Source organism: Xiphophorus maculatus, chromosome 21, assembly GCF_002775205.1.
Source record: "Xiphophorus maculatus strain JP 163 A chromosome 21, X_maculatus-5.0-male, whole genome shotgun sequence".
Classification (NCBI taxonomy): Eukaryota; Metazoa; Chordata; class Actinopteri; order Cyprinodontiformes; family Poeciliidae; genus Xiphophorus; species Xiphophorus maculatus.
Window position 1 is genome coordinate 325413 of NC_036463.1, and position 22263 is coordinate 347675.

The 22263-nt window shown below is 46.4% G+C and overlaps 1 protein-coding gene across 2 annotated transcripts in view; it reads right to left on the reverse strand.

The window, feature by feature from the left end:
* The window catches only part of cubn (cubilin), a 180556-nt gene that overhangs the window by 1015 nt on the left and 157278 nt on the right, over nt 1-22263 (reverse strand). For both annotated transcript variants that reach the window (XM_023326227.1, XM_023326226.1), the window contains 2 exons: nt 746-911; nt 178-413 (listed from right to left, as the gene is read on the reverse strand). In XM_023326227.1, the coding sequence (XP_023181995.1) occupies nt 178-413; nt 746-911 (402 nt within the window). The remainder of the gene's footprint in view (nt 1-177; nt 414-745; nt 912-22263) is intronic.

Below are 22263 nucleotides of genomic sequence, written 5' to 3' on the forward strand. Positions count from 1 at the left end.
TTTTATTTGGGTTAATAATGTGTACTTTATGTGCATCTTGTTGATACAGATATTTGATTTTAAAAAACTCTTGCAACTGAGGACTATTTGACCCAATGTAGGCTTATACCATAGTCCGTTTTAGTTGTTTCAGAAATTTCTAATTAGTTTATTTATGTGGTCTCATGAGCAACATACCACTCCACAGTAAGGTCCAACAGGAGCTGAGGAGGTATCTGGGCCATCATATAACTTCAAGAAGTTGCTTTGACAGTTTCCTGGGTCATCAATACTGAACTGGGCAAAGGTGATGGTTACCACATGATCTCTAGGTGCCTTGATGCTCCATTCACAATGAGTATTGTTTGGGTAACTTCCTGGGTAGTTGGGGCTTGAGAATGAGCCATGGTCACCATAAAGGATGCCACCACACCCTACAAAGAATAAGAGACAGCCATAATTTAATACTACAGGGAACTGTTTGATCACCATGGTTTCCAATCTGTGTAATAATATGCAATTATAGCTGAAAATGAGAAACAAAAATTTATTTTACTGAAGAACAAAAATGTCAACTAAAAATTAATCTATGATAGCATATTCAGTAAAGCCACTATGTTCACCATCATTTATGTAGAAAATATGGAAGCGACAAAGCCTCCATTGTACAATGATCAACACCAAGTATGACAAATTAAGAGAGTTTGGGGTTGAAATCTTTCAGTGAACATAACAACAAATTAGTTTCTGTAAATTGAGTCCTGACCATGTGGAGAAGATGTCCATGTGGCATCAAATCCATCTCGGGCAGTAGAGAAGTCACTTTTGAAGCGTAGGTACAGCTGGTTGGATTGTGGGAAGATGGGGTTGGGCAGCGTTTGACCACAGAACTTACCAATCAACTGTGAGTCTGCTGTACTTCCATTACGGATCTGAGTAACAACACAAAGTATTGCCATTCAATGAAAAGGATCAGACAAAAACATACAAAAACAGATGAGGTGGTCAGAGATATTGCACATTAAAGGTCAAATTAAAGCCAAAGTAATTTATAAGATATCTCCAGAAAGTGAATTGCAGGTGGTATACAGCTCAATGTTACCAATCCAACTGGTACAAAGATGTAAATGGTTTTCATTAGAAATTAAATGGAATTTAAACTTGACTTTATTTCAAATACAATTTATGCTTTTTGAGATGCTAGTCAGCTGTAAAAAACACCTTGTGGTCATGGTTATTTGCACTGGTAAAATCCTTCCAACTGCAGTATCCAAAACCAGAGAGATTATTTGTTAGAGGAATTTTCTGTACCATTCTAATATCAACTAATGTGTACTGAAACTAGGGATTTATTAATTGATAAATGGAGTATATTTGTATAGTCTATAGGATTCCAAAGCAATTCACACTACATTCAGTCATTCACCCATACATTCAAACAGTTGACAGTTTCAAGCTACTGGATAGGAGCCACAGCTGACCTGGGGCACATTGATAGAAGCAAGGCTTCAATGACCCGGCACCACCGGACCCTGTTCTGACCACCACCAGCAGACAAGGTGAGTGAAGTGTCTTGCCCAAGGACACAACGACAGAGGCAGACAGAGCAGGAATCAAACCAGCAACCCACCGACAAACTCCTACCACCGTCACTACAATCTTTGCTAATCACTATAGAGTATATTTTGTTGATCAAATTAAAGTAATAATAATAATAATAATTATAATTAAAGCTGCAAGCAGCCTCGGGCGGCCCTCGCAGCAAGCGCCGCTCCGGCCTATTGGCCACCGCGGGGGTTCCGGCCACCGCAGAAGCTCTCGCGCATTTTCCAGAGCCGCAGCCCGCTCCCCACCGCGGAAGCTCAGCCGCAGTTTCCAGCACCGCCGCCCGCCAGCCGCCGCAGTAGCTGTCACGCATTTCCCCCGCCCGTCCACCGGGCGACACGCGTGAATACGTTCGGCGGCGCTCCCCGACAACTGTCAAAAAATCTGGTGCAGATCGGTCGATGCGTCGAGGAGATACGGCCGATGTATTACCTTAGGGGGCGCAGTGGAGTCAAATTACATCTCAAACCCGTCGGGCTCTTTAGAGGTGAACAAAGGTCATACAGATCCAGTTTGGCGCCAATCGGATGATCCATGTGTGATTTAGAGCCAAACGTATGCATATGGCGAGGGACTGATATTCGCCGTTTGGCCACGCCCGCACGGTTCAGCCAGCAGCGAGCATTGACAGAGTTTATCATCCGAATCATCTTGATTATGTCAAGAGAGCCATAAACAGAGCTTTCAGAGGAAAAAAATGGCACTTCCGGTTCCGAGGGGGCGGGGCTTAGATGACGTGATAATATGATGACGTAGGATCGTCCGGCATCCCACCAGGAACACTCAGGCAAATTTTGGTGCAGCTCGGTCAAAATATGTGGAATGTAGAGGCAATCGTATACGAACGGCGTTGCCGCCATTGAAAACTATTGGCACTTTAAAGCAAGCGAGACCAACTTCCTATCTGTCATCCAACACAGAATCACCTTGATTAGGTCAAGAGAGCCATAGATGAAAGTTTCCAAGGAAAAAAATAGCTCTTCCTGTTCTGAGGGGGCGGGGCTTAGATGACGTCATAATCTGATGACATAGAATTTTCAGACATCACACCAGCATCACTCAAGCCAAGTTTGGTGCAGCTCGGTCGAAACATGTGGAATCTAGAAGCAAAAGTATGGCATCGGCGTTACAGGTCACTTCGCCACGCCGCCACGCCCAGCTGCTATCTCAAAGCCGGTCAGGGTTGGAAACCTCAACACACCAACATGTCTTCTGTCTCTGGACACAGTTTCATGTTGATTAGGTCAAAGGGCTAAGATAGCGACCGTTCACAGTAAAACATGACACTTCCTGTTCTCAGGGGGCGTGGCCTAAGTGATGTCATCATTTGACCATAGGGTATTTTAGGACACCTATTGTTGATCAATAACTGAAAATTTGGTGTCTCTGTGAGTTTCTGTGCAGGATATATAAGAGTTTCGTGTTTCATGGCGAGTAGGTGAACTTTGACCCCTGGTAACCCCCCTTCAGCAAGCTCAGACAGTCACCAATTTGATAACTTTAAATCAGACATGCCTTATGATCAGACTGACCAAGTTTGAAGCCGATCAATCGAAATCCCTAGGAGGAGTTCGATCAAATACGAATGCTGTAAACGTCAAAATCGAGGTCAAATGAAATTCAATCTAAAATGGCCGACTTCCTGTTGGGTTTAGAGCATGGCTCTAAGAGACTTTTTTGTACGTCCCGACAAGATACACATGTGTACCAAGTTTCGTAATTCTAGCTTTAAGTATGGCTTGGGGCTGTTCATTTAAAATACTCTAGGGGTCGCTATAGAGAAATTAGGCCACGCCCACCAAATTTTGTTATGAATTCCTGTCGGTGGGTGGATAAGGATCCATCCTAGTGAGTTTGGAGCAGCTGGGCCCGAAATTGTGGAATTCAGAGCCAAACGTATGGCAACGGCGTTACAGGTCACTTCGCCACGCCGCCACGCCCACCTCCTATGTCAAAGCCGGTCGGGGTTGGAATCCACAACACACCAACATGTCTTCTGTCTCTGGACACAGTTTCATGTTGATTAGGTCAAAGGGCTAAGATAGCGACCGTTCACAGTAAAACATGACACTTCCTGTTCTCAGGGGGCGTGGCCTAAGTGATGTCATCATTTCACCATAGGGTATTGTAGGGCACCCGATGCCGATCAATCACTGAAAGTTTGGTCCCTCTATGTGTTTTTATATAGGAAATATAAGAGTTTCGTGTTTCATGGCGAGTAGGTGAACTTTGACCCCTGCTAACCCCCCTTCAACATGCTCCAAAACTCACCAATTTGATAACTTTAAATCAAACATGCCTTATGATCAGACTGACCGAGTTTGAAGTCGATCAATCGAAATCCCTAGGAGGAGTTCGATCAAATACGAAGGCTGTAAACGTCAAAATCGAGGTAAAAAATGGACGTTCAATACAAAATGGCCGACTTTCTGTGATAGTTGGCTTATAACATTAAATGTAAGTTCTGAGTCTTTTGGTGAGCTCTACAAGTGTACCAAATTTCATGTCTCTACGATGAAGTACGTTCATACCATTGTGTCAACAGAAAATTGCTAGTTGCCGCCGTTCAGCAATTTTTTTTGCGATTTTTGCGACAACCTTAAAATTCAAAATTTTTAAATTTTCTAGTTGCGACCGCCAAGTTTGGTGAGTTTTTGAATATGATAAAGCCCCCAAAAAGGCACACGAAGAGGTGGGAAGAATCGTAATAATAATAATAATTAAAGCTGCAAGCAGCCTCGGGCGGCCCTCGCAGCAAGCGCCGCTCCGGCCTATTGGCCACCGCGGGGGTTCCGGCCACCGCAGAAGCTCTCGCGCGCTTTCCAGAGCCGCAGCCTGCTCCCCACCGCGGAAGCTCTGCCGCAGATTCCAGCATCGCCGCCCGCCAGCCGCCGCAGAAGCTGTCGCGCATTTTCCCCGCCCGTCCACCGGGCGACAGGCGTGAATGCGTTCAGCGGCGCTCCCCGACGACTGTCAAAAAATCTGGTGCAGATCGGTTGATGCGTCGAGGAGATACGGCCGATGTATCAACTTAGGGGGCGCAGTGGAGTCAAATTACATCTCAAACCCGTCGGGCTCTTTAGAGGTGAACAAAGGTCATACATGTCCAGTTTGGCGCCAATCGGATGATCCATGTGTGAATTAGAACCAAACGTATGTATATGGCGAGGGACTGATATTCGCCATTTGGCCACGCCCACACGGTTCAGCCAGCTGCGAGCATTGACAGAGTTTATCATCCAAATCATCTTGATTAGGTCAAGAGAGCCATAAACAGAGCTTTCCAAGGAAAAAAACGGCACTTCCGGTTCCGAGGGGGCGGGGCTTAGATGACGTCATAATGTGATGACGTAGGATTGACGGGCAAGCCTCCAGGATCACTCAGGCCAAGTTTGATGCAGCTCGGTCAAAATATGTGGAAGGTAGAGGCAAACGTATACGAACGGCGTTGCCGCCATTGAAAACTGTTGGCACTTTAAAGCAAGCGAGACCAACTTCCTATCTGTCATCCAACACAGAATCACCTTGATTAGGTCAAGAGAGCCATAGATGAAAGTTTCCAAGGAAAAAAATAGCACTTCCTGTTCTGAGGGGGCGGGGCTTAGATGACGTCATAATCTGATGACATAGAATTTTCAGGTATCACACCAGCATCACTCAAGCCAAGTTTGGTGCAGCTCGGTCGAAACATGTGGAATCTAGAAGCAAACGTATGGCATCGGCGTTACAGGTCACTTCGCCACGCCGCCACACCCAGCTGCTTCATCGCAGCCGGTCAGGGCTTGAATCCACAACACACCAACATGTCTTCTGTCTCTGGACACAGTTTCATGTTGATTAGGTCAAAGGGCTAAGATAGCGACCGTTCACAGTAAAACATGACACTTCCTGTTCTCAGGGGGCGTGGCCTAAGTGATGTCATCATTTCACCACAGGGTATTTTAGGACACCCGATGACGGCCAATCACTGAAAGTTTGGTGTCTCTGTGAGTTTCTGTGCAGGATATATAAGAGTTTGGTGTTTCATGGCGAGTAGGTGAACTTTGACCCCTGGTAACCCCCCTTCAGCAAGCTCATACAGTCACCAATTTGATAACTTTAAATCAGACATGCCTTATGATCAGACTGACCGAGTTTGAAGCCGATCAATCGAAATCCCTAGGAGGAGTTCGATCAAATACGAAGGCTGTAAACGTCAAACTCGAGGTCCAAAATGGACCTTCAATAGAAAATGGCCGACTTCCTGTTGGGTTTCGACCATGGCTCTAATAGACTTTTTTGTACGTCCTGACAAGATACACATATGTACCAAGTTTCGTAATTCTAGGTTAAAGCATGGCTTGGGGCTGTTCATTTAAAATACTCTAGGGGGCGCTATAGATAAATTAGGCCACGCCCACCAAATTTTGTTATGAATTCCTGTCGGTGGGTGGATAAGGATCCATCCTAGTGAGTTTGGAGCAGCTGGGCCCGAAATTGTGGAATTCAGAGCCAAACGTATGGCAACGGCGTTACAGGTCACTTCGCCACGCCGCCACGCCCACCTGCTATGTCAAAACCGGTCAGGGTTGGAATCCTCAACACACCAACATGTCTTCTGTCTCTGGACACAGTTTCATGTTGATTAGGTCAAAGGGCTAAGATAGCGACCGTTCACAGTAAAACATGACACTTCCTGTTCTCAGGGGGCGTGGCCTAAGTGATGTCATCATTTGACCATAGGGTAGTGTAGGGCACCCGATGACGATCAATCACTGAAAGTTTGGTCCCTCTATGTGTTTTTGTATAGGAAATATAAGAGTTTCGTGTTTCATGGCGAGTAGGTGAACTTTGACCCCTGCTAACCCCCCTTCAACATGCTCCAAAACTCACCAATTTGATAACTTTAAATCAAACATGCCTTATGATCAGACTGACCAAGTTTGAAGTCGATCAATCGAAATCCCTAGGAGGAGTTCGATCAAATACGAAGGCTGTAAACGTCAAAATCGAGGTAAAAAATGGACGTTCAATACAAAATGGCCGACTTTCTGTGATAGTTGGCTTATAACATTAAATGTAAGTTCTGAGTCTTTTGGTGAGCTCTACATGTGTACCAAATTTCATGTCTCTACGATGAAGTACGTTCATACCATTGTGTCAACATAAAATTGCTAGTTGCCGCCGTTCAGCAATTTTTTTTGCGATTTTTGCGACAACCTTAAAATTCAAAATTTTTAAATTTTCTAGTTGCGACCGCCAAGTTTGGTGAGTTTTTGAATATGATAAAGCCCCCAAAAAGGCTCCTCTTTAGGGGGGCAGAATCGTAATAATAATTAAAGCTGCAAGCAGCCTCGGGCGGCCCTCGCAGCAAGCGCCGCTCCGGCCTATTGGCCACCGCGGGGGTTCCGGCCACCGCAGAAGCTCTCGCGCGGTTTCCAGAGCCGCAGCCCGCTCCCCACCGCGGAAGCTCCGCCGCAGTTTCCAGCACCGCCGCCCGCTAGCCGCCGCAGGAGCTGTCGCGCATTTTCCCCGCCCGTCCACCGGTCGACACGCGTGAATGCGTTCGGCGGCGCACCCCGACGACTGTCGAAAAATCTGGTGCAGATCGGTCGATGCGTCGAGGACATACGGCCGATGTATTAACTTAGGGGGCGCAGTGGAGCCAAATTACATCTCAACCTCGTTGGGCTCTTTAGAGGTGAACAAAGGTCATACATATCCAGTTTGGCGTCAATCGGATGATCTATGCGTGAGTAAGAGCCAAACGTATGCATATGGCGAGGGACTGATATTGGCCATGTGGCCACGCCCACACGGTTCAGCCAGCAGCGAGCATTGACAGAGCTTATCATCCGAATCATCTTGATTAGGTCAAGAGAGCCATAAACGGAGCTTTCCAAGGAAAAAAACGGCACTTCCGGTTCCGAGGGGGCGGGGCTTAGATGACGTCATAATATGATGACGTAGGATCGACGGGCATCCCACCAGAATCACTCAGGTCAAGTTTGATGCGGCTCGGTCAAAATATGTGGAATGTAGAGGCAAACGTATACGAACGGCGTTGCCGCCATTGAAAACTCTTGGCACTTTAAAGCAAGCGAGATCAACTTCCTATCTGTCATCCAACACAGAATCAACTTGATTAGGTCAAGAGAGCCATAAACAGAGCTTTCCAAGGAAAAAAACGGCACTTCCGGTTCCGAGGGGGCGGGGCTTAGATGACGTCATAATGTGATGACGTAGGATTGATGGGCAAGCCTCCAGGATCACTCAGGCCAAGTTTGGTGCAGCTCGGTCGAAACATGTGGAATCTAGAAGCAAACGTATGGCATCGGCGTTACAGGTCACTTCGCCACGCCGCCACGCCCAGCTGCTATCTCAAAGCCGGTCGGGGTTGGAATCCTCAACACACCAACATGTCTTCTGTGTCTGGACACAGTTTCATGTTGATTAGGTCAAAGGGCTAAGAGAGCGACCGTTCACAGTAAAACATGACACTTCCTGTTCTCAGGGGGCGTGGCCTAAGTGATGTCATCATTTGACCATATGGTATTGTAGGCCACCTGATGATGATCAATCACTGAAAGTTTGGTCCCTCTATGTGTTTTTATATAGGAAATATAAGAGTTTCGTGTTTCATGGCGAGTAGGTGAACTTTGACCCCTGGTAACCCCCCTTCAGCAATCTCAGACAGTCACCAATTTGATAACTTTAAATCAGACACACCTTATGATCAGACTGACCGAGTTTGAAGCCGATCAATCGAAATCCCTAGGAGGAGTTCGATCAAATGCAAAGGCTGTAAACGTCAAAATCGAGGTCAAATGAACTTCAATCTAAAATGGCCGACTTCCTGTTGGGTTTCGACCATGGCTGTAATAGACTTTTTTGTACGTCCTGACAAGATACACATGTGTACCAAGTTTCGTAATTCTAGGTTAAAGCATGGCTTAGGGCTGTTCATTTAAAATACTCTAGGGGTCGCTATAGAGAAATTAGGCCACGCCCACCACATTTTGTTATGAATTCCTGTCGGTGGGTGGATAATGATCCATCCTAGTGAGTTTGGAGCAGCTGGGCCCGAAATTGTGGAATTCAGAGCCAAACGTATGGCAACGGCGTTACAGGTCACTTCGCCACACCGCCACGCCCACCTGCTATGTCAAAGCCGGTCGGGGTTGGAATCCACAACACACCAACATGTCTTCTGTCTCTGGACACAGTTTCATGTTGATTAGGTCAAAGGGCTAAGATAGCGACCGTTCACAGTAAAACATGACACTTCCTGTTCTCAGGGGGCGTGGCCTAAGTGATGTCATCATTTCACCATAGGGTATTGTAGGGCACCTGATGCCGATCAATCACTGAAAGTTTGGTCCCTCTATGTGTTTTTATATAGGAAATATAAGAGTTTCGTGTTTCATGGCGAGTAGGTGAACTTTGACCCCTGCTAACCCCCCTTCAACATGCTCCAAAACTCACCAATTTGATAACTTTAAATCAAACATGCCTTATGATCAGACTGACCGAGTTTGAAGTCGATCAATCGAAATCCCTAGGAGGAGTTCGATCAAATACGAAGGCTGTAAACGTCAAAATCGAGGTAAAAAATGGACGTTCAATACAAAATGGCCGACTTTCTGTGATAGTTGGCTTATAACATTAAATGTAAGTTCTGAGTCTTTTGGTGAGCTCTACAAGTGTACCAAATTTCATGTCTCTACGATGAAGTACGTTCATACCATTGTGTCAACAGAAAATTGCTAGTTGCCGCCGTTCAGCAATTTTTTTTGCGATTTTTGCGACAACCTTAAAATTCAAAATTTTTAAATTTTCTAGTCGCCACCGCCAAGTTTGGTGAGTTTTTGAATATGATAAAGCCCCCAAAAAGGCGCCTCTTTGGGGGGGCAGAATCGTAATAATAATAATAAGAAACAGTACAGAAACAATAGGCCTTCGCAGCGCTTTGCTGCTCGGGCCTAATTAAAGCTGCAAGCAGCCTCGGGCGGCCCTCGCAGCAAGCGCCGCTCCGGCCTATTGGCCACCGCGGGGGTTCCGGCCACCGCAGGAGCTCTCGCATGGTTTAGGGCGAGCTTTCCAAGGAAAAAAACGGCACTTCCTGTTCCGAGGGGGCGGGGCTTAGATGACGTCATAATATGATGACGTAGGATCGACGGGCCTCCCACCAGGATCACTCAGGCCAAGTTTGATGCGGCTCGGTCAAAATATGTGGAATGTAGAGGCAAACGTATACGAACGGCGTTGCCGCCATTGAAAACTCTTGGCACTTTAAAGCAAGCGAGACCAACGTCCTATCTGTCATCCAACACAGAATCACCTTGATTAGGTCAAGAGAGCCATAAACAGAGCTTTCCAAGGAAAAAAACGGCACTTCCGGTTCCGAGGGGGCGGGGCTTAGATGACGTCATAATGTGATGACGTAGGATTGACGGGCAAGCCTCCAGGATCACTCAGGCCAAGTTTGATGCAGCTCGGTCAAAATATGTGGAATGTAGAGGCAAACGTATACGAACGGCGTTGCCGCCATTGAAAACTCTTGGCACTTTAAAGCAAGCGAGACCAACTTCCTATCTGTCACCCAACACAGAATCACCTTGATTAGGTCAAGAGAGCCATAAACAGAGCTTTCCAAGGAAAAAAACGGCACTTCCGGTTCCGAGGGGGCGGGGCTTAGATGACGTCATAATGTGATGACGTAGGATTGACGGGCAAGCCTCCAGGATCACTCAGGCCAAGTTTGATGCAGCTCGGTCAAAATATGTGGAAGGTAGAGGCAAACGTATACGAACGGCGTTGCCGCCATTGAAAACTGTTGGCACTTTAAAGCAAGCGAGACCAACTTCCTATCTGTCATCCAACACAGAATCACCTTGATTAGGTCAAGAGAGCCATAGATGAATGTTTCCAAGGAAAAAAATAGCACTTCCTGTTGTGAGGGGGCGGGGCTTAGATGACGTCATAATCTGATGACATAGAATTTTCAGGTATCACACCAGCATCACTCAAGCCAAGTTTAGTGCAGCTCGGTCGAAACATGTGGAATCTAGAAGCAAACGTATGGCATCGGCGTTACAGGTCACTTTGCCATGCCGCCGCACACAGCTGCTTCATCGCAGCCGGTCAGGGCTTGAATCCACAACACACCAACATGTCTTCTGTCTCTGGACACAGTTTCATGTTGATTAGGTCAAAGGGCTAAGATAGCGACCGTTCACAGTAAAACATGACACTTCCTGTTCTCAGGGGGCGTGGCCTAAGCGATGTCATAATTTCACCACAGGGTATTTTAGGACACCTATTGATGATCAATAACTGAAAGTTTGGTGTCTCTGTGAGTTTCTGTGCAGGATATATAAGAGTTTCGTGTTTCATGGCGAGTAGGTGAACTTTGACCCCTGGTAACCCCCCTTCAGCAAGCTCATACAGTCACCAATTTGATAACTTTAAATCAGACATGCCTTATGATCAGACTGACCGAGTTTGAAGCCGATCAACCGAAATCCCTAGGAGGAGTTCGATCAAATGCAAAGGCTGTAAACGTCAAACTCGAGGTCCACAATGGACCTTCAATACAAAATGGCCGACTTCCTGTTGGGTTTAGAGCATGGCTCTAAGAGACTTTTTTGTACGTCCCGACAAGATACACATATGTACCAAGTTTCGTAATTCTAGGATAAAGCATGGCTTGGGGCTGTTCATTTAAAATACTCTAGGGGTCGCTATAGAGAAATTAGGCCACGCCCACCAAATTTTGTTATGAATTCCTGTCGGTGGGTGGATAAGGATCCATCCTAGTGAGTTTGGAGCAGCTGGGCCCGAAATTGTGGAATTCAGAGCCAAACGTATGGCAACGGCGTTACAGGTCACTTCGCCGCGCCGCCACGCCCACCTGCTATGTCAAAGCAGGTCGGGGTTGGAATCCTCAACACACCAACTTGTCTTCTGTCTCTGGACACAGTTTCATGTTGATTAGGTCAAAGGGCTAAGATAGCGACCGTTCACAGTAAAACATGACACTTCCTGTTCTCAGGGGGCGTGGCCTAAGTGATGTCATCATTTCACCACAGGGTATTTTAGGACACCCGATGACGATCAATCACTGAAAGTTTGGTCCCTCTATGTGTTTTTGTATAGGAAATATAAGAGTTTCGTGTTTAATGGCGAGTAGGTGAACTTTGACCCCTGCTAACCCCCCTTCAACATGCTCCAAAACTCACCAATTTGATAACTTTAAATCAAACATGCCTTATGATCAGACTGACCAAGTTTGAAGCCGATCAATCGAAATCCCTAGGAGGAGTTCGATCAAATACGAAGGCTGTAAACAGCAAAATCGAGGAAAAAAATGGACGTTCAATACAAAATGGCCGACTTTCTGTGATAGTTGGCTTATAACATTAAATGTAAGTTCTGAGTCTTTTGGTGAGCTCTACATGTGTACCAAATTTCATGTCTCTACGATGAAGTACGTTCATACCATTGTGTCAACATAAAATTGCTAGTTGCCGCCGTTCAGCAATTTTTTTTGCGATTTTTGCGACAACCTTAAAATTCAAAATTTTTAAATTTTCTCGTTGCGACCGCCAAGTTTGGTGAGTTTTTGAATATGATAAAGCCCCCAAAAAGGCACACGAAGAGGTGGGAAGAATCGTAATAATAATAATAATAATTAAAGCTGCAAGCAGCCTCGGGCGGCCCTCGCAGCAAGCGCCGCTCCGGCCTATTGGCCACCGCGGGGGTTCCAGCCACCGCAGAAGCTCTCGCGCGCTTTCCAGAGCCGCAGCCCGCTCCCCGCCGCGGAAGCTCCGCCGCAGTTTCCAGCATCGCCGCCCGCCAGCCGCCGCAGAAGCTGTCGCGCCTTTTCCCCGCCCGTCCACCGGGCGACACGCGTGAATGCGTTCGGCGGCGGTGCCCGACGACTGTCGAAAAATCTGGCGCAGATCGGTCGATGCGTCGAGGAGATACAACCCATGTATTAACTTAGGGGGCGCAGTGGAGTCAAATTACATTTCAAACCCGTCGGGCTCTTTAGAGGTGAACAAAGGTCATACATATCCAGTTTGGCGCCAATTGGATGATCCATGTGTGAATTAGAGCCAAACGTATGTATATGGCGAGGGACTGATATTCGCCATTTGGCCACGCCCACACGGTTCAGCCAGCAGCGAGCATTGACAGAGTTTATCATCCGAATCATCTTGATTAGGTCAAGAGAGCCATAAACAGAGCTTTCCAAGTAAAAAAATAGCACTTCCTGTTCTCAGGGGGCGTGGCCTAAGTGATGTCATCATTTGACCATTGGATATTATTGGACACTCGATTATGATCAATCACTGAACGTTTGGTGTCTCTGTGAGTTTTTGTGTTAGAATTACAAATTATTTAATTTTTTCCTCCATTACAACAGTGAACTGTCATTCCGTAGGGCAATGCTGCCCTCTGGTGTCGAATTACTGAAATAATGAAACTATTTCAGTGGGCAGCAGAGGGCAGCATTGCCCTACAAACAACGAACATGGACTGTTTATTATGTAATTACACAGAAGATCTCTCTAATTCATTCTGAGGGGGCGGGGCTTAGATGACGTCATAATATGATGACATAGCATTGTCAGGTATCACACCAGGATGAGTCAGGCCAAGTTTGGTGCAGCTCGGTCGAAACATGTGGAATCTAGAAGCAAACGTATGGCATCGGCGTTACAGGTCACTTCGCCACGCCGCCACACCCAGCTGCTTCATCGCAGCCGGTCAGGGCTTGGATCCACAACACACCAACATGTCTTCTGTCTCTGGACACAGTTTCATGTTGATTAGGTCAAAGGGCTAAGATAGCGACCGTTCACAGTAAAACATGACACTTCCTGTTCTCAGGGGGCGTGGCTTAAGTGATGTCATCATTTCACCACAGGGTATTTTAGGACATCCGATGCCGATCAATCACTGAAAGTTTGGTCCCTCTATGTGTTTTTTTATAGGAAATATAAGAGTTTCGTGTTTCATGGCGAGTAGGTGAACTTTGACCCCTGCTAACCCCCCTTCAACATGCTCCAAAACTCACCAATTTGATAACTTTAAATCAAACATGCCTTATGATCAGACTGACCGAGTTTGAAGTCGATCAATCGAAATCCCTAGGAGGAGTTCGATCAAATACGAAGGCTGTAAACGTCAAAATCGAGGAAAAAAATGGACGTTCAAGACAAAATGGCCGACTTCCTGTGATAGTTGGCTAATAACATTAAATGTAAGTTCTGAGTCTTTTGGGGAGCTCTACAAGTGTACCAAATTTCATGTCTCTACGATGAAATACGTTCATACCATTGTGTCAACAGAAAATTGCTAGTTGCCGCCATTGAGCAATTTTTCTTGCGATTTTTGCGACAACCTTAAAATTCAAAATTTTTAAATTTTCTAGTCGCGACCGCCAAGTTTGGTGAGTTTTTGAATATGATAAAGCCCCCAAAAAGGCACACGAAGAGGTGGGAAGAATCGTAATAATAATTAAAGCTGCAAGCAGCCTCGGGCGGCCCTCGCAGCAAGCGCCGCTCCGGCCTATTGGCCACCGCGGGGGTTCCGGCCACCGCAGAAGCTCTCGCGCGTTTTCCAGAGCCGCAGCCCGCTCGCCAGTGCGGAAGCTCCGGCGCAGTCTCCAGCACCGCCGCCCGCCAGCCGCCGCAGAAGCTGTCGCGCATTTTCCCCGCCCGTCCACCGGGCGACACGCGTGAATGCGTTCGGCGGCGCTCCCCGACGACTGTCGAAAAATCTGGCGCAGATCGGTCGATGCGTCGAGGAGATACGGCCGATGTATCAACTTAGGGGGCGCAGTGGAGTCAAATTACATCTCAAACCCGTTGGGCTCTTTAGAGGTGAACAAAGGTCATACCTATCCAGTTTGGCGCCAATCGGATGATCTATGCGTGAATAAGAGCCAAACGTATGCATATGGCGAGGGACTGATATTTGCCATTTTGCCACGCCCACACGGTTCAGCCAGCAGCGAGCATTGACAGAGTTTATCATCCGAATCATCTTGATTAGGTCAAGAGAGCCATAAACGGAGCTTTCCAAGTAAAAAAATAGCACTTCCTGTTCCGAGGGGGCGGGGCCTAAGTGATGTCATCATTTGACCATTGGATATTATTGGACACTCGATTATGATCAATCACTGAACGTTTGGTGTCTCTGTGAGTTTTTGTGTTAGAATTACTAATTATTTAATTTTTTCCTCCATTACAACATTGAACTTTCATTCCGTAGGGCAATGCTGCCCTCTGGTGTCGAATTACTGAAATAATGAAACTATTTCAGTGGGCAGCAGAGGGCAGCATTGCCCTACAAACAACGAACATGGACTGTTTATTATGTAATTACACAGAAGATCTCTCTAATTCATTCTGAGGGGGCGGGGCTTAGATGACGTCATAATATGATGACATAGCATTGTCAGGCATCACACCAGGATGAGTCAGGCCAAGTTTGGTGCAGCTCGGTCGAAATATGTGGAATCTAGAAGCAAACGTATGGCATCGGCCTTACAGGTCACTTCGCCACGCCGCCACAGCCAGCTGCTTCATCGCAGCCAGTCAGGGCTTGAATCCTCAACACACCAACATGTCTTCTGTCTCTGGACACAGTTTAATATTGATTATGTCAAAGGGCTAAGATAGCGACCGTTCACAGTAAAACATGACACTTCCTGTTCTCAGGGGGCGTGGCCTAAGTGATGTCATCATTTGACCACAGGGTATTTTTGGACACCTAATGATGATCAATAATTTAAAGTTTGGCATCTCTGTGAGTTTCTGTGCAGGATATATAAGAGTTTCGTGTTTCATGGCGAGTAGGTGAACTTTGACCCCTGGTAACCCCCCTTCAGCAAGCTCATACAGTCACCAATTTGATAACTTTAAATCAGACATGCCTTATGATCAGACTGACCGAGTTTGAAGTCGATCAATCGAAATCCCTAGGAGGAGTTTGATCAAATACGAAGGCTGTAAACGTCAAACTCGAGGTCCAAAATGGACCTTCAATCCAAAATGGCCGACTTCCTGTTGGGTTTAGAGCATGGCTCCAAGAGACTTTTTTGTACGTCCTGACAAGATACACATGTGTACCAAGTTTCGTAATTCTAAGTTAAAGCATGGCTTGGGGCTGTTCATTTAAAATACTCTAGGGGTCGCTATAGAGAAATTAGGCCACGCCCACCAAATATCGCTATGGATTCCTGTTCGGGGATGGATAAGGATCCATCCTAGTGAGTTTGGAGCAGCTCACCCCGAAACTGTGGAATTCAGAGCCAAACGAAATTCGACGGCGTTCGCAACGCCGCCACGCCCACCTGCTTCATCGCAGCCAGTCGGGGTTGGAATCCACAACACCCCAACATGTCTTCTGTCTCTGGACACAGTTTCATGTTGATTAGGTCAAAGGGCTAAGATAGCGACCGTTCACAGTAAAACATTACACTTCCTGCTCTCAGGGGGCGTGGCCTACATAAAAAAAAAATTTCACTGCAGGGTATTTTAGGACACCCGATGTCGATCAATCACTGAAAGTTTGGTCCCTCTATGTGTTTTTGTATAGGAAATATAAGAGGTTTTTGTTTCATGGCGTGTAGGTGAACTTTGACCCCTGCTAACCCCCCTTCAACATGCTCCAAAACTCACCAATTTGATAACTTTAAATCAGACATGCCTTATGATCAGACTGACCGAGTTTGAAGCCGATCAATCGAAATCCCTAGGAGGAGTTCGATCAAATACGAAGGCTGTAAACGTCAATATCGAGGTAAAAAATGGACCTTCAATACAAAATGGCCGACTTCCTGCGATACTTGCACTATGACATTACTTGTAAATTCTGAGCGTCTTAGTGAGCTCTACAACTGTACCGAATTTCAAGTCTCTACGATGAAGTAAGTGAATAGCAATGGGTCTTTTGAAAATTGCTAGTTGCTGCCGTTGAGCAATTTTTTTTGCGATTTTTGCGGCGACCTTAAAATTCAAAATTTTTAAACCGCCTAGTCGCTTCCGCCAAGTTTGGTGAGTTTTTGAATATGATAAAGCCCCCAAAAAGGCTCCTCTTTGGGGGGGCAGAATAATAATAATAATAATAAACAGTACAGATACAATAGGCCTTCGCAGCGCTTTGCTGCTCGGGCCTAATTAAAGCTGCAAGCAGCCTCGGGCGGCCCTCGCAGCAAGCGCCGCTCCGGCCTATTGGCCACCGCGGGGGTTCCGGCCACCGCAGAAGCTCTCGCTCGGTTTCCAGAGCCGCAGCCCGCTCCCCACCGCAGAAGCTCCGCCGCAGTTTCTAGCACCGCCGCCCGCTAGCCGCCGCAGTAGCTGTCGCGCATTTTCTCCGCCCGTCCACCGGGCGACACGCGTGAATGCGTTCGGCGGCGCTCCCCGACGACTGTCAAAAAATCTGGTGCAGATCGGTCCATGCGTCGAGGAGATACGGCCGATGTATTACCTTAGGGGGCGCAGTGGAGTCAAATTACATCTCAAACCCGTCGGGCTCTTTAGAGGTGAACAAAGATCATACATATCCAGTTTGGTGCCAATCGGATGATCCATGCGTGAATTAGAGCCAAACGTATGCATATGGCGAGGGACTGATATTCGCCATTTGGCCACGCCCACACGGTTCAGCCAGCAGCGAGCATTGACAGAGTTTATCATCCGAATCACCTTGATTAGGTCAAGAGAGCCATAAACGGAGCTTTCCAAGGAAAAAAACGGCACTTCCGGTTCTGAGGGGGCGGGGCTTAGATGACGTCATAATATGATGACATAGGGTCGTCAGGGTCCCGCCAGGGTCACTCGTGCAAAGTTTGGTGCAGAAGCTATCGACCGTTCACAGTAAAATACGAGACTTCCTGTTGTCAGGGGGCGTGGCCTAAGTGATGTCATCATTTAACCATTGGATATTATTGGACACAAGATAATGATCAATAACTCAAACTTTGGTGTCTCTGTCAGTTTTTGTGTTAGAATTACAAATTATTTAATTTTTTCCTGTTTAATTCAACATTGAACTGTCATTCCGTAGGGCTATGCTGCCCTCTGGTGTCGAATTACTGAAATTACTGAAATAGTTTCATTATTTCAGTAATTCGACACCAGAGGGCAGCATTGCCCTACACTTGACAAAGGATCCCCTTTGTATTACACAGTCGATCACAGGGGAACTTTGAGCCTTGCTAACTCCCCTTCCACCTGTTCAAATGTCACCGTTTTGATAACTTTGAATTGGACATGCCTTATGATCAGACTGACCGAGTTTGAAGCCGATCAATCGAAATCCCTAGGAGGAGTTCGATCAAATGCAAAGGCTGTAAACGGCCACAATAGGGCCCAAAATGGACCTTCAATCCAAAATGGCCGACTTCCTGTTGGGTTTAGAGCATGGCTCCAAGAGACTTTTTTGTACGTCCTGACAAGATACACATGTGTACCAAGTTTCGTAATTCTAGGATAAAGCATGGCTTGGGGCTGATTTTTTAAAATATTCCAGGGGGAGATGTAGAGAAATTAGGCCACGCCCACCAAATTTCGCTATGGATTCCTGTTCGGGGATGGATAAGGATCCATCCTAGTGAGTTTGGAGCAGCTCACCCCGAAACTGTGGAATTCAGAGCCAAACGAAATTCGATGGCGTTCGCAACGCCGCCACGCCCACCTGCTTCATCGCAGCCGGTCGGGGTTGGAATCCACAACACACCAACATGTCTTCTGTCTCTGGACACAGTTTCATGTTGATTAGGTCAAAGGGCTAAGATAGCGACCGTTCACAGTAAAACATGACACTTCCTGTTCTCAGGGGGCGTGGCCTAAGCGATGTCATAATTTCACCACAGGGTATTTTAGGACACCTATTGATGATCAACAACAGAAAGTTTGGTCCCTCTATGTGTTTTTATATAGGAAATATAAGAGTTTCGTGTTTCATGGCGAGTAGGTGAACTTTGACCCCTGGTAACCCCCCTTCAGCAAGCTCATACAGTCACCAATTTGATAACTTTAAATCAGACATGCCTTATGATCAGACTGACCGAGTTTGAAGCCGATCAATCGAAATCCCTAGGAGGAGTTCGATCAAATGCAAAGGCTGTAAACGTCAAACTCGAGGTCCAGAATGGACCTTCAATACAAAATGGCCGACTTCCTGTTGGGTTTAGAGCATGGCTCTAAGAGACTTTTTTGTACGTCCCGACAAGATACACATGTGTACCAAGTTTCGTAATTCTAGGTTTAAGCATGGCTTGGGGCTGTTCATTTAAAATACTCTAGGGGTCGCTATAGAAAAATTAGGCCACGCCCACCAAATATCGCTATGGATTCCTGTTCGGGGATGGATAAGGATCCATCCTAGTGAGTTTGGAGCAGCTCACCCCGAAACTGTGGAATTCAGAGCCAAACGAAATTCGATGGCGTTCGCAACGCCGCCACGCCCACCTGCTTCATCGCAGCCGGTCGGGGTTGGAATCCACAACACACCAACATGTCTTCTGTCTCTGGACACAGTTTCATGTTGATTAGGTCAAAGGGCTAAGATAGCGACCGTTCACAGTAAAACATTACACTTCCGGCTCTCAGGGGGCGTGGCCTACGTAAAAAAAAAATTTCACTGCAGGGTATTATAGGACACCCGATGCCGATCAATCACTGAAAGTTTGGTCCCTCTATGTGTTTTTGTATATGAAATATAAGAGGTTTTTGTTTCATGGCGTGTAGGTGAATTTTGACCCCTGGTAACCCCCCTTCAACATGCTCCAAAACTCACCAATTTGATAACTTTAAATCAGACATGCCTTATGATCAGACTGACCGAGTTTGAAGCCGATCAATCGAAATCCCTAGGAGGAGTTCGATCAAATGCGAAGGCTGTAAACGTCAAACTCGAGGTAAAAAATGGACCTTCAATACAAAATGGCCGACTTCCTGTGATACTTGCACTATGACATTACTTGTAAATTCTGAGCGTCTTAGTGAGCTCTACAACTGTACCGAATTTCAAGTCTCTACGATGAAGTAAGTGAATAGCAATGGGTCTGTTGAAAATTGCTAGTTGCCGCCGTTGAGCAATTTTTTTTGCGATTTTTGCGACGACCTTAAAATACGTAAATTTGAGCGTCGCTGTATGCGTCCGCCAAGTTTGGTGAGTTTTTGAATATGATAAAGCCCCCAAAAGGGCGATTCATTTGTAGGGAAGAAAAATAATAATAAACAGTACAGATACAATAGGCCTTCGCAGCGCTTTGCTGCTCGGGCCTAATTAAAGCTGCAAGCAGCCTCGGGCGGCCCTCGCAGCAAGCGCCGCTCCGGCCTATTGGCCACCGCGGGGGTTCCAGCCACCGCAGAAGCTCTCGCACAATTTCCAGAGCCGCAGCCAACTCCCCACCGCAGAAGCTCTGCCGCAGTTTCCAGCACCGCCGCCCGCTAGCCACCGCAGAAGCTGTCGCGCATTTTCCACGCCCGTCCACCAGGCGACACGCGTGAATGCGTTCGGCAGCGCTCCCCGACGACTGTCAAAAAATCTGGTGCAGATCGGTCGATGCATCGAGGAGACACAGCCGATGTATTAACTTAGGGGGCGCAGTGGAGCCAAATTACATTTCAAACCCGTCGGGCTCTTTAGAGGTGAACAAAGGTCATACATATCCAGTTTGGCGCCAATCGGATGATCTATGCCTGAATAAGAGCCAAACGTATGAATATGGCGAGGGACTGATATTCGCCATTTGGCCACGCCCACACGGTTCAGCCAGAAGCGAGCATTGACAGAGTTTATCATCCGAATTACCTTGATTAGGTCAAGAGAGCCATAAACAGAGCTTTCCAAGGAAAAAAAAGACACTTCCTGTTCTGAGGGGGCGGGGCTTAGATGACGTCATAATATGATGACACAGGGTCATCAGGGATCCCACCAGGGTCACTCGTGCAAAGTTTGGTGCAGAAGCTATCGACCGTTCACAGTAAAATACAAGACTTCCTGTTGTCAGGGGGCGTGGCCTACGTGATGTCATCATTTGACCATTGGATATTATTGGACACAAGATAATGATCAATAACTGAAGGTTTGGTGTCTCTGTCAGTTTTTGTGTTAGAATTACAAATTATTTAATTTTTTCCTCTTTAATTCAACATTGAACTGTCATTCCGTAGGGCAATGCTGCCCTCTGGTGTCGAATTACTGAAATTACTGAAATAGTTTCATTATTTCAGTAATTCGACACCAGAGGGCAGCATTGCCCTACACATGACAAAGCCCTTTGTATTACACAGTCGATCACAGGGGAACTTTGAGCCTTGCTAACCCCCCTTCCACCTGTTCAAATGTCACCATATTGATAACTTTGAATTGGACATGCCTTATGATCAGACTGACCGAGTTTGAAGCCGATCAATCGAAATCCCTAGGAGGAGTTCGATCAAATACGAAGGCTGTAAAAGTCAAAATCGAGGTCAAATGAAATTCAATCTAAAATGGCCGACTTCCTGTTGGGTTTAGAGCATGGCTCCAAGAGACTTTTTTGTACGTCCCGACAAGATACACATGTGTACCAAGTTTCGTAATTCTAGGTTTAAGCATGGCTTAGGGCTGTTCATTTAAAATACTCTAGGGGTCGCTATAGAAAAATTAGGCCACGCCCCCCAAATTTCGCTATGGATTCCTGTTTGGGGATGGATAAGGATCCATCCTAGTGAGTTTGGAGCAGCTCACCCCGAAACTGTGGAATTCAGAGCCAAACAAAATTCGATGGCGTTCGCAACGCCGCCACGCCCACCTGCTTCATCGCAGCCGGTCGGGGTTGGAATCCACAACACACCAACATGTCTTCTGTCTCTGGACACAGTTTCATGTTGATTAGGTCAAAGGGCTAAGATAGCGACCGTTCACAGTAAAACATTACACTTCCTGCTCTCAGGGGGCGTGGCCTACATAAAAAAAAAATTTCACTGCAGGGTATTTTAGGACACCCGATGACGATCAATCACTGAAAGTTTGGTCCCTCTATGTGTTTTTGTATAGGAAATATAAGAGGTTTTGTTTCATGGCGTGTAGGTGAACTTTGACCCCTGCTAACCCCCCTTCAACATGCTCCAAAACTCACCAATTTGATAACTTTAAATCAGACATGCCTTATGATCAGACTGACCGAGTTTGAAGCCGATCAATCGAAATCCCTAGGAGGAGTTCGATCAAATACGAAGGCTGTAAACGTCAAAATCGAGGTAAAAAATGGACCTTCAATACAAAATGGCCGACTTCCTGTGATACTTGCACTATGACATTACTTGTAAATTCTGAGCGTCTTAGTGAGCTCTACAACTGTACCGAATTTCAAGTCTCTACGATGAAGTAAGTGAATAGCAATGGGTCTGTTGAAAATTGCTAGTTTGCCGCCGTTGAGCAATTTTTTTTGCAAATTTTTGCGACGACCTTAAAATACGTAAATTTGAGCGTCGCTGTATGCGTCCGCCAAGTTTGGTGAGTTTTTGAATATGATAAAGCCCCCAAAAAGGCAATTCATTTGTAGGGAAGAAAAATAATAATAAACAGTACAGATACAATAGGCCTTCGCAGCGCTTTGCTGCTCGGGCCTAATTAAAGCTGCAAGCAGCCTCGGGCGGCCCTCGCAGCAAGCGCCGCTCCGGCCTATTG